Below are 14489 nucleotides of genomic sequence, written 5' to 3' on the forward strand. Positions count from 1 at the left end.
CCCCACTGCAGCATGACAGCACCTCTTTTTTGCACTGGATTTCAGCCTCGAATGAAGAAGGGAGAGACCACAGGAATAATGGGGCAGCGGGGGGTAGGGGGGGTGGGGGTGGGATAATGAACCAGGAGTGCCTTGGGGAAGTAATATTTTCTGTCTCATATAGCTGACAGCAGCACCTACTATATAATTTCACATTTTGTGCGAAAGCTAACTTTTATTTGTTATACAGAAAAGGCTGGCCAGTAACTGCCCAGAACTCAGGGACGGCAAAGATTGGATCCATTCTTACTTGGAGAGCTGAAGGGATATAGGCTTAAAGGTTTGTGGTATTTTGTTCACTTGCAATTGTTGGAATCCTAATTCGGCACTACTGGGTTAGGGCATGTTCCCTCAAAGTAAAGATCAAAAGCTTTCCTGTGGGGAAAGTCTCAGCGTTATATCTGAAAGAGGTGACAGCCGCATTTTACTGCCATCAAAATAATTCATTGCCCCTGTCTGTGCAAAATACTTCGGTAGGCACCAAGTCCCAGAGGCTTCCCAATTCAGTCATCGTGTGTCTGCAGACTGTTCAGTGTCCTGTTAGGCTCTCCACCTGTGAATAAAATGGATCCCTGGAAAACTTCATCTCTGTGGGGACTGCTGCCGGTCAAGAGAAGGCTGGGGCCATCATCCGCGCCAATTACACAGGGCCAGGGAGGCGTCTTAGGAGGCGCCATCCTCAGCCTCAGTCTTGGAAATTGTAAATACAAACATCCTTCAGGTTTCCACTTTCCACCAGGAAATTCGGGGAGAGGTAAGAATTGAGGTTTTGTTCCATCAGCATGAGCCATGCCGAGGCCGACTCTTCACTCTTTCTTTGCTTCCTCTCCCTGCCCCCCAGGCAGCTCCCATACTGCACCTGAGCTAGAGGGACACAGGTGCCTCTCTTCCCCAGGGAAGAAGTCAGCAACATCATTTGGGACACCAGCCCGAATCGTTTTAAATTTTACCTCTTAGTCAGTCAGTTGCCTGGTGACATGTGTGTCTTTGCCTACAGCTCCATTTAAAGGCAGCACTTTTTAAAAAGGTAAGTGATCATGAATCGGCTTGGGGGTGTCTGCCAGGTCCAATGGCACAAGGTCCCCTGCTTCACCAGCATGTCTTTCAGGAACTCCAAGGACAGGTGGCTCCCCAGGTCCACAGACTCCCGCCCTCTCGCACACGCCCGGCTCCCCTGCCCCGCAGCGTCAGCCTAGGGATCCTAAAGCAGCCTCGGGAGGCGGCCTCCCCATTGGCTGGGAACTGCTTTTGCACGCACTTCCAGGGAGGTGTGTGCGTGCGTGTGTGTGTGTGTGTGTAAGGGGGTGCTCGGATCGTTTATTCATCTTGGGCGCATTAAGAAAACCTCATCAGGTGTGGGTGGGAGGTGCTACTCTGCCAGAAGCCCAGCCCGTCCGCGGCGGCTGGGCTCACTGCACCCGCCCCGCAGCCAGAGCCGCCGCGTCCGTCCGGCTCCACGTCGCCCGGGATTCCCGACGCGGTTTCCCGCTTCCTCTCTCCGCGCGCCCGGGCAGCGGCGCCGGGAGTGGTGTCGAGTCCACTGCGGCGCGTGGGCCCCCTCCCCTCGGCGGCGGGGGGCACCGCACCCCCGCGGGAGTCCCGTGCGCCCGACCCCGGGCTCGCGGCGGCGGCGGCGCGGAGCCGCGGGCGGCGGGAGCGAGGCGAGCCCGGCGTGGCCCGCGCGGCGCCCGGATTGGTCTCCCGGAGCGCGCCGGCCCGGGGTTGGCTGCGGGCGGCCGGGAGCAGGTGCACCGCCGCCCCATCGCGGCGCGCCGGGTCCGAGCGGCGGCCGGGCGGCCCCTGTGTCGGAATGCGGCTCCCCGGCGCCCCGCGCCCCGCGGCCCGGCAGCTCGGCCCCTGAAGGCGGCGGGAGGCCCAGCGCGGCGCGGGCCGGCGCCGGGGGAGCGGGCGGGCCGGCGCCCCGAGGATGCCGGCGCGGCTGGAGCGCGGGCGGGCGGCGGGCGGCGGCAGCGGCAGCGGCAGCGGCGGCAGCAGACGCGGAGCCCCGGCGCGCAGGAGGCCGCTCGGCGGGCTGCACCCGCGCCCCGCCGCTCCCTGACCGGCCCGCGGCGCCGCCGTCTCGCCCCTCTCGCGCGCGCTCGCCGCCCCCTCCCGGCCGTCCCCTCCCCCGCTCCGCTCCACCCCGCCCGCCGCCCGCCTCTCGGGGGGAGGGGCGTGGGGGCAGGGAGCCGATTTGCATGCGGCCGCCGCGGCCGCTGCCTGCGCCGAGCCCGCCGCCGCCGGAGCCCGTGCCCGCGCCCGGCCGGCGCGGCCCCATGCCTCTGGCGCGGCCCTCGGGGGGGCGAAGGTGAAGACCGGCTCCTAGGATGAGTGAAGGCGCGGCCGCTGCCTCGCCACCGGGAGCCGCTTCGGCAGCCGCCGCCTCGGCCGAGGAGGGCACCGCGGCGGCTGCGGCGGCGGCGGCGGCGGGCGGGGGCCCGGACGGCGGCGGCGAAGGGGCGGCCGAGCCCCCCCGGGAGTTACGCTGTAGCGACTGCTTCGTGTGGAACCGGCAGCAGACGTGGCTGTGCGTGGTGCCTCTGCTCATCGGCTTCATCGGCCTCGGGCTCAGCCTGATGCTCCTCAAATGGATCGTGGTGGGCTCCGTCAAGGAATACGTGCCCACCGACCTGGTGGACTCCAAGGGGATGGGCCAGGACCCCTTCTTCCTCTCCAAGCCCAGCTCCTTCCCCAAGGCCATGGAGACCACCACCACGACCACTTCCACCGCGGCCCCCGCGACCCCCGCCTCCGGCGGCGCCGCCTCTTCCAGGACGCCCAACCGGATTAGCACCCGCCTGACCACCATCACGCGGGCGCCCACTCGCTTCCCTGGGCACCGGGTGCCCATTCGTGCCAGCCCGCGCTCCACCACGGCACGGAGCACGGCGGCCCCCTCGACGGTCCTGTCCACCACGGCCCCGGTCTTCAGTAGCAGCACGCCCGGCTCCCGACCCCCGGCGCCAGGAGCCCCCAGCACCCAGGCAATGCCCTCCTGGCCCACTGCGGCATTCGCTACCTCCTCCTACCTTCACGATTCCACTCCCTCCTGGACCCTGTCTCCCTTTCAGGATGCTGTCGCCGCCTCCTCCTCCCCCCCCACCACCACCTCGTCTTCCTCCTCTACCACCACCGCCACGCCAGAGACCAGCACCAGCCCCAAATTTCGTAAGTAAACACTGTGTTTGAACTCTGATCTGCGACTGAGTTTCCTTTCCTTCCTCCCGCTGTCCTTTCCCCTCGCTGCCTGTCATCTAACCATCCCCCCTCACCCCCACTCCAGGTTTGGAGCACTTTGTGCGATAGATAGTTAAAACTGACCACAGGGGAGGAAACGGTGCCCGCCTGTTTGGGGTACATGGGTGGGGTGGGGGCGGCAGGAAGTGGACGGGGATTGCCAAGCCCCACGGGCCCTGCTTCAGTGGGTCCCAAATGGGAACACACCTAACTCCCTGCAAAGGGTTAACGCGAGAGCGCAGCCTCCACACTGCAGACCTGCTGGCCGGCTCTGGGCTCTGGCTCCTTTTGAGAGCCGGGGAGGAAGCGGGGAAGAAGGGAGGGTGGGCCTTCCCCAAGGCCATGAGCCCTTTCCCTGCCTTTAGGAAGGAAAGCAAAGCAAATGCAAACTGACCGACCTCGACCACCAAGGGAAGTTATGTCCCGGTGGGGCGGTGGAGGGCCTGGGCTGAGGATTTGATAGAGACCTCGGTGAAAAGAAGCTGGAGACACTCAGGGCAGCCCTAACCGGGCTGGGATCAGGAAGGGTTAATTTGAAGCTACTGGGGGAGGTAGGGAAAGGGGCGGTTCTCAGCAAAGGGCTAAACTGGTCCCCGCCCCCCTGCCCCCCCCCCCCGCCCCCCTCCAGCCTGCCCATGGCCATTACTAGCGTGGAAATTGATTCTGTGGCCACCGAGAGTGAGTGAACTGGGGGGAATGTGAAGGGAGCCCTGCAGAGCTGCCGCCTCTAGGGTCCTGAGGAAGGGGGAGCGCTTTCAGCTCTGCCAAGCAATTGCTTTTCTTCCTTTCCCAAAGGTGGGGTGTGAACCTAATCTCGCCTCCCTCTGTGCCTGGAAAATATATATATATATAGGTGGAATGGGACAGAGCTCTGTGCATTCGAGGATGACAACATCCAACCCTTTGAAACAGGTCACACTTTGAATGTAGCATCTCCAACCTCTTGCTCAATTGCTGCCAGTGTTGGCCAGTCTACCCAAAGCACGACAGCTTTCTATGTATTCCTACAGGAGGTGTATATTTCTCTGTGTCTTTATGAATGTTTTAGATGACTGATGGGCATCCCATCCCCAGTCCCCACCTTGCTCTTAGAGTAAGGAAATCGTAGGGAGCTTCCTAATCTGACTATTGATCAGGATCTGGGAACAGTTTGTACAACCTGTGAAGGTTATTTAGGACAAACTCCCAGTCTGCCAGTTCAAGTTCTGTGCAAGGCTGTTCTCCCGAAATGGCCCGGTTGTGCTGTCTTCATCGTGTATTTGGGTTTTGAGCCTTAACGTCTGGGGAAAAGGCAGCGTGCTCATCATTAACTCTTCAGTAGGGATACCTGGCTGGTTTCAGTCCTCGGGTAATTTCTCATTTCCCTGATCTGTGGTCTTTCTTACCCTGGGTGTTAATCCTTGAAAACTTTTTTTTCTTTTTAAAATTTAGGAGTTATTTGTAAGTAAAAATGAGAGAAATCCCGTATGCCATTCCTTACTCTGCTTTGGAAAAAATTGGCTAGAAGATCAACTGGGAGACAGGGAGAAGAGGGAAAGGAGCGAATCTGCCAGGAACCAGAATGGCAGTGGAACCAGTAACTTGCCGCTTCTCTCTCTGTTGGCCGAAGCAGTCATTTCTGAGAATGCGTTTTCTCAGGAGATGTTCAGAGGCTCCTCTCCACAAATCTAGCCTGAGTTTTGTGAAGGGATAAAGGATGTGCAAGTGTAGGTGTGAACATTTGCAGTGGATTGAAAATATATGTGTCTGTTCTGAAAATCCCAGATTTTTAAATCTTTTCTCTTGATACAGCTGATAGGAATAATGGAGTATGGGTGTACTTCTCAACCTCCTCTTATGGGGAGGGTGGGTGTGTGTGTGGGAGCATGCACACGGGGGAGGAGGGGGATAGAATGGGGAGGTATCTCATGTTCTTTTTCAATTGGTTTCCTTGTGATCCGTTCGGCGGTGTTTTTTTGTTTTTTGTTTTGTTTTTTTTTTAAAGCCCAAGGTAATTATTTCTATCCCTTCATATTCCTTTCCTACCTTCTGTAGAAGAGAATGGCAGAGTGTTTAATAAGTAATGATTATTGACAAGGCTCTCAGCCCCAAGGAAAAAGGGGAGGGGTCTGTTAATGGTGTCAGTGTTCACATAGACATATAAGCAGTATTTGTTTTATGCGGATCTGAAGTCCTGGTCTTTTTCTTTTTTAAACCTTTAATAAGAAGTCAAATTAAGGAATAAAATGCAAGTATGCAAATCCAGCAGAAACTGACCTGGTTTGCATATATCAACAAGGGAAATTTGAATAAAAGGGAGATTATGTAGTTTCCATGAAAGATGAGTTTAAATACATAGGTTGTATGGTAAGTTAAAGAAAAAAGTATAGTTTAATTATTTTTTGGCCCAAGGTTGCAGGATGATTAACAAACTGAAATAAAGATTTCATTTGAGGGATTTTCACCACTGCTTCTGTGGGCTGAAGAATGGCCTATCGGGTATTCACATTTTTCACTTGTTTCGATTATGTTACTAAAGTTCCCAGGAGAGAAATTCCTCTTTGGCCTAGCTCCTACTCCAGGGTTCAGTAGGCTCTTTCCCTTTCTTTTGTCTTTCTTTTCTTTTTTTTAAATGAAAGCCATGGACTGGATTGTAGCACCTATGAACAGGAAAGGTGATGCTCTGCTTTTTTTTCCAACTAACCAATGCTTAACGGCCAGGGTCTTTGCTCTTGACTTGACCACCTTGAGGCTTATAGAATGGATGTCTTTGTGTTCATCTGAGGTCAGTCAGAAGGATTCTCTGCATAAAGGCAGCACAGCTCTTTGGAGTAGAAGAGGCTGGCTCACTCCAGAATAAACTTGCTGGTGGGTAATAGGATTTTTGCAAGCAGAAGCTATTTTGCTATGGGCAAGGCCCAGTTTAGAAATTGTTTCTCATGTTCTGAAGGATCAGAGATGAGGAAATGTTGAACCTGAAAGGCAGAGGGAGAAGAAGGGTTTGGAAATGGACTCTTCTCATCTTCCCACCTTTAGTTAGACATGAACTGAACCACAACTTTCCGGTGCTCCTGGGATCTCTTGGGTTCCCAGTTAGTTGCCCAGGATTTGCCTTTCCTTCAGACATCTTAGAAAGAAGTATCATAAACATGTTGCCACTAGTGGATTATTTTACCAAAGGCACCTTTGAAGCATTTTGCATCTGAAAGTTTAGATTAGTTTACAAATTTTTTCAAGCCAAGGAGAGATTCACTACAGACAGTAGAGAAACAGTGATTTTGACTGGTGTGATTTTTACATCACATTGGGTTGTGTTTTCAGACTTGAAACATCTATGTAGAATGTTGTCAATGCAAGTGTGAATTGTTATTTTACTCAGCAAAATGCACGGATAGGTAAACGATCAGAGCCATTGGCGAAATCCAGCTACAAAAGACAAAGAGCCAGTTTTAATGGGTGATACTTTTGGAAGGTACATAGTTAATTCCAATGAGTAAGATGGATCACAAATCTTGAATGGTGTACTTAGTGAAGAAGTGAATGTAAAATATATCATTGATGTTTAAACATGATATTGAGATCATTTTAATATAACCAAGTCTGCTTAAATAAAACTTTACCTCAACATGTTTTGTAATGTTGAAGAGAGCCATAGATAACATGGACTATTTTCCTCTCTCTTCCTTTTAAACATCTCTAGTCTTTCAATAAGAGTATTCTTGGTTGCTTTTATAAACAACCTGAGATATAATTTGTTTTAATAAACGTACTCTAATACATTGTCTTCTGTCTACATGAATCGGGCCCTCGAAGGAATTTCAACATAGAAGGTACTGACCCCAATCATGCGTGGTAGCCAGAGTGAGAGGATTCAGAGCTCAAGATCAATATTTCTTATGAAATCCAATTGAGAGCTTTTTTTATGAGCACATGCTGCAACCTGAGTCTGTTTTGATTTCCTTTGGCCTTAATACAGGATTATGAGACTTCTCTGCTTTAATCAATCTTACTGTACATTGTACTCTTTAGACACTTATGTTGTACTTTATGGTCCAAGTGGAAGAAAAGGGGGCGTGGTGGGGACAGAATTGACAAGGCTGTTTTTAGTTTGGTCTCAGCACCTTATGACTGTGGTTTAAGCCTTCCTTTTCAATGCCTCATGGCCGAGATAAGGGATTGGCAGTGCTGTTGCTAATTGAGTGTCCTTTCTGCAGGTCTGATGTCTGAATCCAGCCACCTTTGTATTTCCCTGCTCGCCTTTTTAAACGCTCAGCGTTGACCCATAAACTTGTCAGAAAGAGAAACAAGCACACGAACAAACATAGCTGGTTTGTGGCAACCTCTCTCTGATACTGAAGAAAACAACATTTCTCAATCCAGTCTGTACCATAAGCAAGAGTGCTGGTGCAGGGTCTGAACGCAGGGCCATCCTGGGCGGTCTCCTGTGTAGAGGAACAAGGTCTCTCTTCCCTCTGGAATGCTCTCCCTCTCCCACCCCTTCCTCCTCTCCACACCACAGTGAGGAGAAGGCTGATTTTCCTTTTGCTTATTTTGTAGAAGGTCTTTCCTTATCCCCTCTCAGATCCAGTGCCAAACAGATCTCAATTTTCTATCTGGGATGTGGAAAATGGAACATGAAAGTTGGCCCTGAAATATACAAGAGCAAGGGAAGAACCATACATCTCAGTCTGCAAAATGCATTTGAATTGCTTATGAATAGGACTGAAATTCATGCTTCTCCCTTTGAATCTGTTTTTATCTTCAGACTTTTGTGTTTGGTGAGGCACAGCGCGGGCACTGCGTTGACACATTCCACTGAGACCTTGTGAGGTCCCAGGGATTTTGCTTGTCTACAGGCAGGGAGGTTTCCTAGAGGGTGTACCGCATATGGTGAAGGCAGGAGGGAGGAGTGGGCTCACGGTAAACCTTTGTGATGTCCGGATGGACACATACGTGCACAGGTGTTTCCCCTTCGCACAGTCACTGCGGAAAGTCTTAGGACTCAGGTTGAGCTTGGCTGTCCATGCTCACCTTTGTCTCACTGCGTGCACGCCTGCCTCCCCAGCCTTGCGGGGAGTTGAATCAGGACTCGTCTGAAAGAACCCCACAGACTTCTCAAAGGTTTTAAAAACCAGTCCTTTTGGTAAGACATGTTAGAGTGTGTAAGTTGATGTGGAAAGTTAGGAAAAAAATGTTTTTTTTTTTTACCTATTTAGGCATTTGAATTTTTAATGGTCCTAGTGCTTTATTTTTAAACTTTTTAACCTTTTTAAGGGATTCCAAAATGTTGGTGGAAGACTAATGGCCATTTATTATCCCACATAAGATCAGTATACCAATCATACCAATATGACAGCACTTAAAGCCCACAAAAATAATTGTATAATTGAACATAAGCTATTATATCCTTTCATATAATTTAATGTTTCCATTATACATGGCATGTGTTTTGATTTTTTAAATTCATCTTAATGAACATTTAACATCAATTTAGGGCATTGAAATGCTGGTAGTTAATTGGTTACTTTAAAAAATCTATAAAAGTAATGGTTTAAAAAGGACAAAATTACAATAAAACTTAAAATGTATACAATGTTCATTGATGTAGGGACAAGGCTTTTCCTTTTCTTCTTAACTTTATTTTATTGTTGACATTATTACCGATGTCCCCAACCCCTCCCCTTTGCCCACTCCATCCAGCCCCGCCACCCCTTCCCTCTGGCCATCACCACACTGCTGTCTGTGTCTACAGGTTATGTGGCCAAGGCTTTTTCTTGAGTGTGTATCTATTTGACCCTAACATCTTTTCAGTTTTTCTTTTTTCATAAACCATACCTCTAATTATCTGTTTCTTCTTTAAAGATACTTGTGAAGGAATCCGAACCCAGATTCTCCATAGACACTGCAATATGCGCCTGCCCTGGAACCTTTTACAGTTTTCTTGCCCACTTAACTCAAAATAATTTTCTCCTATTTTTTTTAAACAACTTACCATTTGGAATTTCTTCAAAGCATTCAACTACATTTTAATAGGGACTGCAGTTCCCTTTCATTCCCGCAATCATGTATGATTGGCTGACATAAAAGTGAACTACATGACATAATTACAAGAAGAACAACTGGCATAAGTGGGTTTGTTACCCAGCTGAGTGTTGGTGAGCTCACAACCCAGCAGGTGGTTGCAGCACTGTGCAGGCTGCCTTGAGCTTAGCCTGGTGGCCGTGGCCTCTTCACCATGTTCGTCACACTGAGGAGTGGTGAACGGCAACTGACTAAGGGGAGGTCATTTGAGAAAGTTCCTTCTTTAGTAGGTTACCTATGAAAAATGTGAGTGAGTCATGACCATATTTTTTAGAGACTTTCGTGGGAGGCTGACAAAGATTTGTGTGTATATATGTTAGGAACAAACACAAAACCTGCAGCCTTGAATCCTGTGATGCAACCTCAGAGAACCAAATTAATCTCTTTGAACTTTAACTTGCTCCCCTGGGACAATGAGGGTGATGGTAATAACCTGCCTCTTATGCCACTTGTAAAAGAGCTTGTACACTGCAAAACCCTCTCCTGTTTTAATGTCAAGAGAAATGGGAAGTGGCCAGGCTAAAAAATGTTTACCCAAGAACCATCAGGACATTGAAGTCAGTTGAAATGTTGGAGCTAGTTTGCTACCAAGGTTGAAGGATCTTTCATCATGATGAGAGATGATGATTCTTGTGCCCTCGGACCTCCCTTGGGTTCCTCTCTGGTACCTGCACACACAGTAGAATATGGTGTGGAAATCTACCTCATCTTGGGAGTTTCGTCACAAACTATACCCACCATTTCTCATTCTTTGCTTGGTAGATTTTTTAAAAAGTCTATTTTGGACATATGCTTATCAAAGAGATGAACTGAAATTTTGGGGAAATGAGTGAGATTGCTGCATTAACTGGAAATCTGAAATCTACACGAATCTGAAAATTCTTGATAGAAGAAAAATGCCTCATGGCCCCCTTTTGTTCCTTTCCCACATGGTCATATTGCCATTGAGCTTTGGAGTTTAGAGAGAACTTGAGTAACAACAGGCAGTTCTGCAGTGCCTTCTCTGTTCCCCTCTTAATTTAGGAGTGATTGTGGTTTAAGGTTTTAGAGGATCAGTCACATGCATTCATCAAAGAGCCTTTTAGATGCATGGCTTTGCACTTTGAGGAACTTCAATATTAACATTTTGCACAGATCTTGCTCCATGTCTTGTTGGTTGGAGACTTCATCCTGAATTATATCTCAAAGTATCACTTTTCTGTTATGCCTTTACTTTTCAAGACAGGTTGGTGATTGTACATAAATCATAGATTGCTATGCGCAGGCATAAAACAAGGCCAGTCAGAAACAAGCCTTCAAGGAAATTCAGGATTAAGTTGAATAATAGAAGTTTAGCAGCTTCCAATGATAGGTTTTTGTCTTTGAGGCCTTTCCTGGATGCAGTCAAGGCTGTAAGAGCATATTTTAAAAATAAAGATCATCTGAATCCCTGCAACTACTTTAGCATTAATACATTACAGCCAAGGTTATGAGAATAGAATTTTTATGCCAAACATTTGATAGGTGTTCCTGAACATATCAGGGACCTCCTCAGATACGCTTCCTAAGACCACGTGTGACCCTCGGTACCATCTTCCTGAGGATTGCCAGGGAGTTAGAAGTTCAGGAAGAGAAAAACCAAACCCTCCTCACCATGGTCTGGTTCTGTTGATTTCTGTGCCCTGCGTTTTTGTTTTAGAAATTGGAAGGATTCTTCACAGCGTTGCAGCCTTGGAAGGGGCCTGAGCATTTAGGTGATAAAAGAGACTAGAGCTGTCATTTGTGGAGCTTTCCTGTGTGCCAGGAAGACTAGTCTTTATATCCTTTGTTGTATTTATTTATTGAAATAAAGGCCCAGAGACAATCACCTAGGCCTGCAGCATAGGTCTGATGATCTCAGTCATGCAGGGAATTAAGCTGGGCTTAGAGTGGCTTTATATTTGCTTAGGACATGCTCAAGTGGCATGGTCGGAAGGATCAGGAAGATCAGAACATCATTTTACAGGTAATTTCTCCCACCCCAAATCCTAAACCATTGATAAGTATGGCCATATCAGTGTACATTGCCTCTTTCAAGCCCGTAGCTCATTGACTATGGCATATGCCACCATAAACTCCATAAATAGTGCATCTGCTCTGTACCTCTTTTTTTCTATGGTAAATGGGAGCCTGTTTAAACAGAGAAATGGCCCTGGTTTTCAATCTACAGAGAAATTTAGGGGATGTTTGAACAAAAGATAAAGAATATTCCAATACACTTCCATTCCTTGATCTTCTTAACTGTTTCCTCCTATGGCTGGTTGCACATGATTCAATAGAAGAATGACAGGAAACAGTTACAGACTTCCTCTGCTTCCTAAAATCTAGCCAAAATTGTCTTCGTCGCCCATTCCAAATTTGCTTTGATCATAGAAGTTACTGCATCATATGCTGAGATTGGCCAATGAAATATGTCAGAACATGTGGACCCTAAATACCAGTCTTACTAAATAAGTGTTGGGTGTTGTACCACAGGCAGTGTCTGCTGCAGAGCACCTGACTTCCTCCTGGTACCATGTACAAGGTGCCCGTCTTTGACTAGCCAATGGTCCTAAGAAGAGGAATATTGGTGAGACCCTGGTAGTCTACCAAGGAAACCACCACAGATTGACCCAGTCATTGCTTATTTGTTTGACATTTCTGTGTAGCAAATGTCATTAAGAAAAATATTCTCTTGGTTAAAGTGAAAGATAATTGGGTTTTCTACTTTTGCAAATTCATACAAAGAAAACAGAAATAAGTCAGGTGCCAAGATTGTGTTATATATCTTTGACTAGCCACACTGAAGGACTGGAATGCTGGAATGTCAGGTAGCCTGTATTGTCAGAATACCCCAAAACTGAGCATGAATCCTGTGCACTAAGGGTGACAGCTGTGCTCATAAAGAAGAGGGGAAATGACATTGCACACCCACATTTATTGTTAAACAAAACATTTTCTCAGCATGATGGCAAAATCTGGAGACTCTAGGAACAAAAAGGTGAAAATGGGGTGCAGGAAGGCTTATAAACACTATCTTGACTGAATTTCGTTCAACTGACTTTTGACTATGAGAATATTTCTGTGTTAAAAATCTGGTAAATGCTCACTTCATGCTAAGTAGCCACCATTGGTAGGGTTTTTGCCTTCACCAAATAAGAGGTATGTTTAACTAGTATTACATGTTTTATTAATTCCCAAACCTGTTTATGCCAGATGTTGTATTTAAGTAGTATGCAAACCAATGAATTAGTTGTGGTTTCTATTAGAACTACTAAGTTGATTACTTTTGATATCCTATATAATAAAAGGGTAATATGCAAATTGACCCTAACAGCAGAACGACTGGGAATGACTGGTCACTATGACACACACTAACCACCACGGGGCAGATGTTCAATGCAGGAGCTGCCCCCTGGTGGTCAGTGCACTCCCACAGGGGGAGCTCTGCTCAGCCACAAGCCAGGCTGACGGCTGCCAGTACAGCGGTGGTGGTGGGTGGTGGTGGAAGCCTCTTCCGCCTCCTCAGCAATGCTAAGGATGTCCGACTGCAGCTTAGGCCTGCTCCCCGCTGGCAAGTGGACATCCGCCGAGGGCTCCCGGGCTGCCAGAGGGATGTCTGCCAGCTTAGGCCCAATTCCCTGGGGAGCGGGCCTAAGCCAGCAGGTAGACATCCCCTAAAGGGTCCCAGACTGCAAGAGGGCACAGGGCGGGCTGAGGGACCCCCCCGAGTGCACAAATTTTTGTGCACTGGGCCTCTAGTACTTCATAAAGATAAGTCACTTAAAAACTTGTTGAAGAACTTGTGGACAAGTTTAAGGGAGAATATATTTATATGTTCATAGAAAATATTTGCACTTAGATTGTTCCACATGTGGCTTCATATTCTCATTCCACAATAAATACACTGAAACTGAAAACTTGCAGTATACATTTTGGGTGTGATTTTTCACTAGAAGGAGAAAAGAAAGTTACTCAGAGAAAAGCCTGGAATTTTTTAGACAGATATTTAGCAAGTGTATGTGCATTTCTATGTTTGAGGTTAAAATGAACTAATAAAATAAATTTTACTCATATGATAGGTTAAATTGAGTTTTTAGTAATTTAAATATATTAGAAAATGTTTCTTATGTAATTATCTAAAGCTCTGGGTGGAAAATTATATTAGATGCCAGTTATACTGAGCTATGTAGATTAATAGATATATTGAATATATAGTGACTATGTTCAAAGGAAGTTTACCAAATTGTTAATGATGGCGATTTCTGTAATGTGGAACAGGAATACTAGTTAGTTTACTGTATTTTGCTCTATTTTCTAAGTGTTATTTAATAGTCATGAATTATTCTAAATAGAGATTTTTAAACTTTTGAAAGAGTAAAGAATATGCTTCATGAATCAGAATCAATTGAATTATTGGTCTTGGTTCTGTGAAGACCTTTTTTTTGGTCTAAGAGTTGGTGTCTTTTTTTTTTTAAGAAATTTTAATATATTTTTTAATTGATTTCAGAAAGAGGAAGGGAGAGGGAGAGGGAGAGATAGTAACATCAATGATGAGACTCATTGGTCGGCTGCTTACTGCATGCCTCCTCCTGGGGATTGAGCCTGCAACCCTGGCATGTACCTTGACTGCAAATTGAACCATGATCTCCTGGTCCTCCTGGTACATAGGTCAATGCTCAACCACTGAGCTACACCGGCTGGGCTAAGAGTTTGTGTCTTAATCGGTGGTGTCAGCATTAAAGTGTTGACTGTGATGGGTTCCTGCTATGAAATGCAGATCTGTAGAAATACAAACTCATTCCATTTGCTCATGGGAAATATTGCCTTATTGAAGGCAGAGTGTCTTACCCTAGGCCTTGCTTGGACTATTAGCCTTGACCTTACAGGAATGAAGAAGATGGAAGTTTAATGAGTTACTTAATGGCTCTTCAAGTCTGCAGATGTGGGGCAGTCTTTAATAGTACTGCTACAGATGCATATAGCCGATAGAAATCAATCACTTGTATGTATGGTGACCAATTACCTGGTCTATTTTAAGGAGCAAATGGAAGGAAAATACAAAGGCTAGTTTGTAGTGATGGGTCTTAGAAGGGAGGGCTTAGGTCAAATAAAAACAGATGGAAGGACCAGTTCCAGATGCTGTAAGGCTGTCA

General features: G+C 47.4%; 1 protein-coding gene across 4 annotated transcripts in view; it reads left to right on the forward strand.

Moving 5' to 3' along the window:
* The first annotated feature begins 2366 nt into the window (after positions 1-2366).
* The window catches only part of NRG3 (neuregulin 3), a 1067761-nt gene continuing 1055638 nt past the window's right edge, over positions 2367-14489 (forward strand). For all 4 annotated transcript variants that reach the window (XM_070433103.1, XM_070433106.1, XM_070433104.1 and 1 more), the window contains exon 1: positions 2367-3207. In XM_070433103.1, the coding sequence (XP_070289204.1) occupies positions 2367-3207 (841 nt within the window). The remainder of the gene's footprint in view (positions 3208-14489) is intronic.

This window comes from Myotis yumanensis, unplaced genomic scaffold, assembly GCF_028538775.1.
Source record: "Myotis yumanensis isolate MYYU_CA2020_CCGP unplaced genomic scaffold, mMyoYum1.0.hap1 SCAF_13, whole genome shotgun sequence".
NCBI classification, from domain to species: domain Eukaryota; kingdom Metazoa; phylum Chordata; class Mammalia; order Chiroptera; family Vespertilionidae; genus Myotis; species Myotis yumanensis.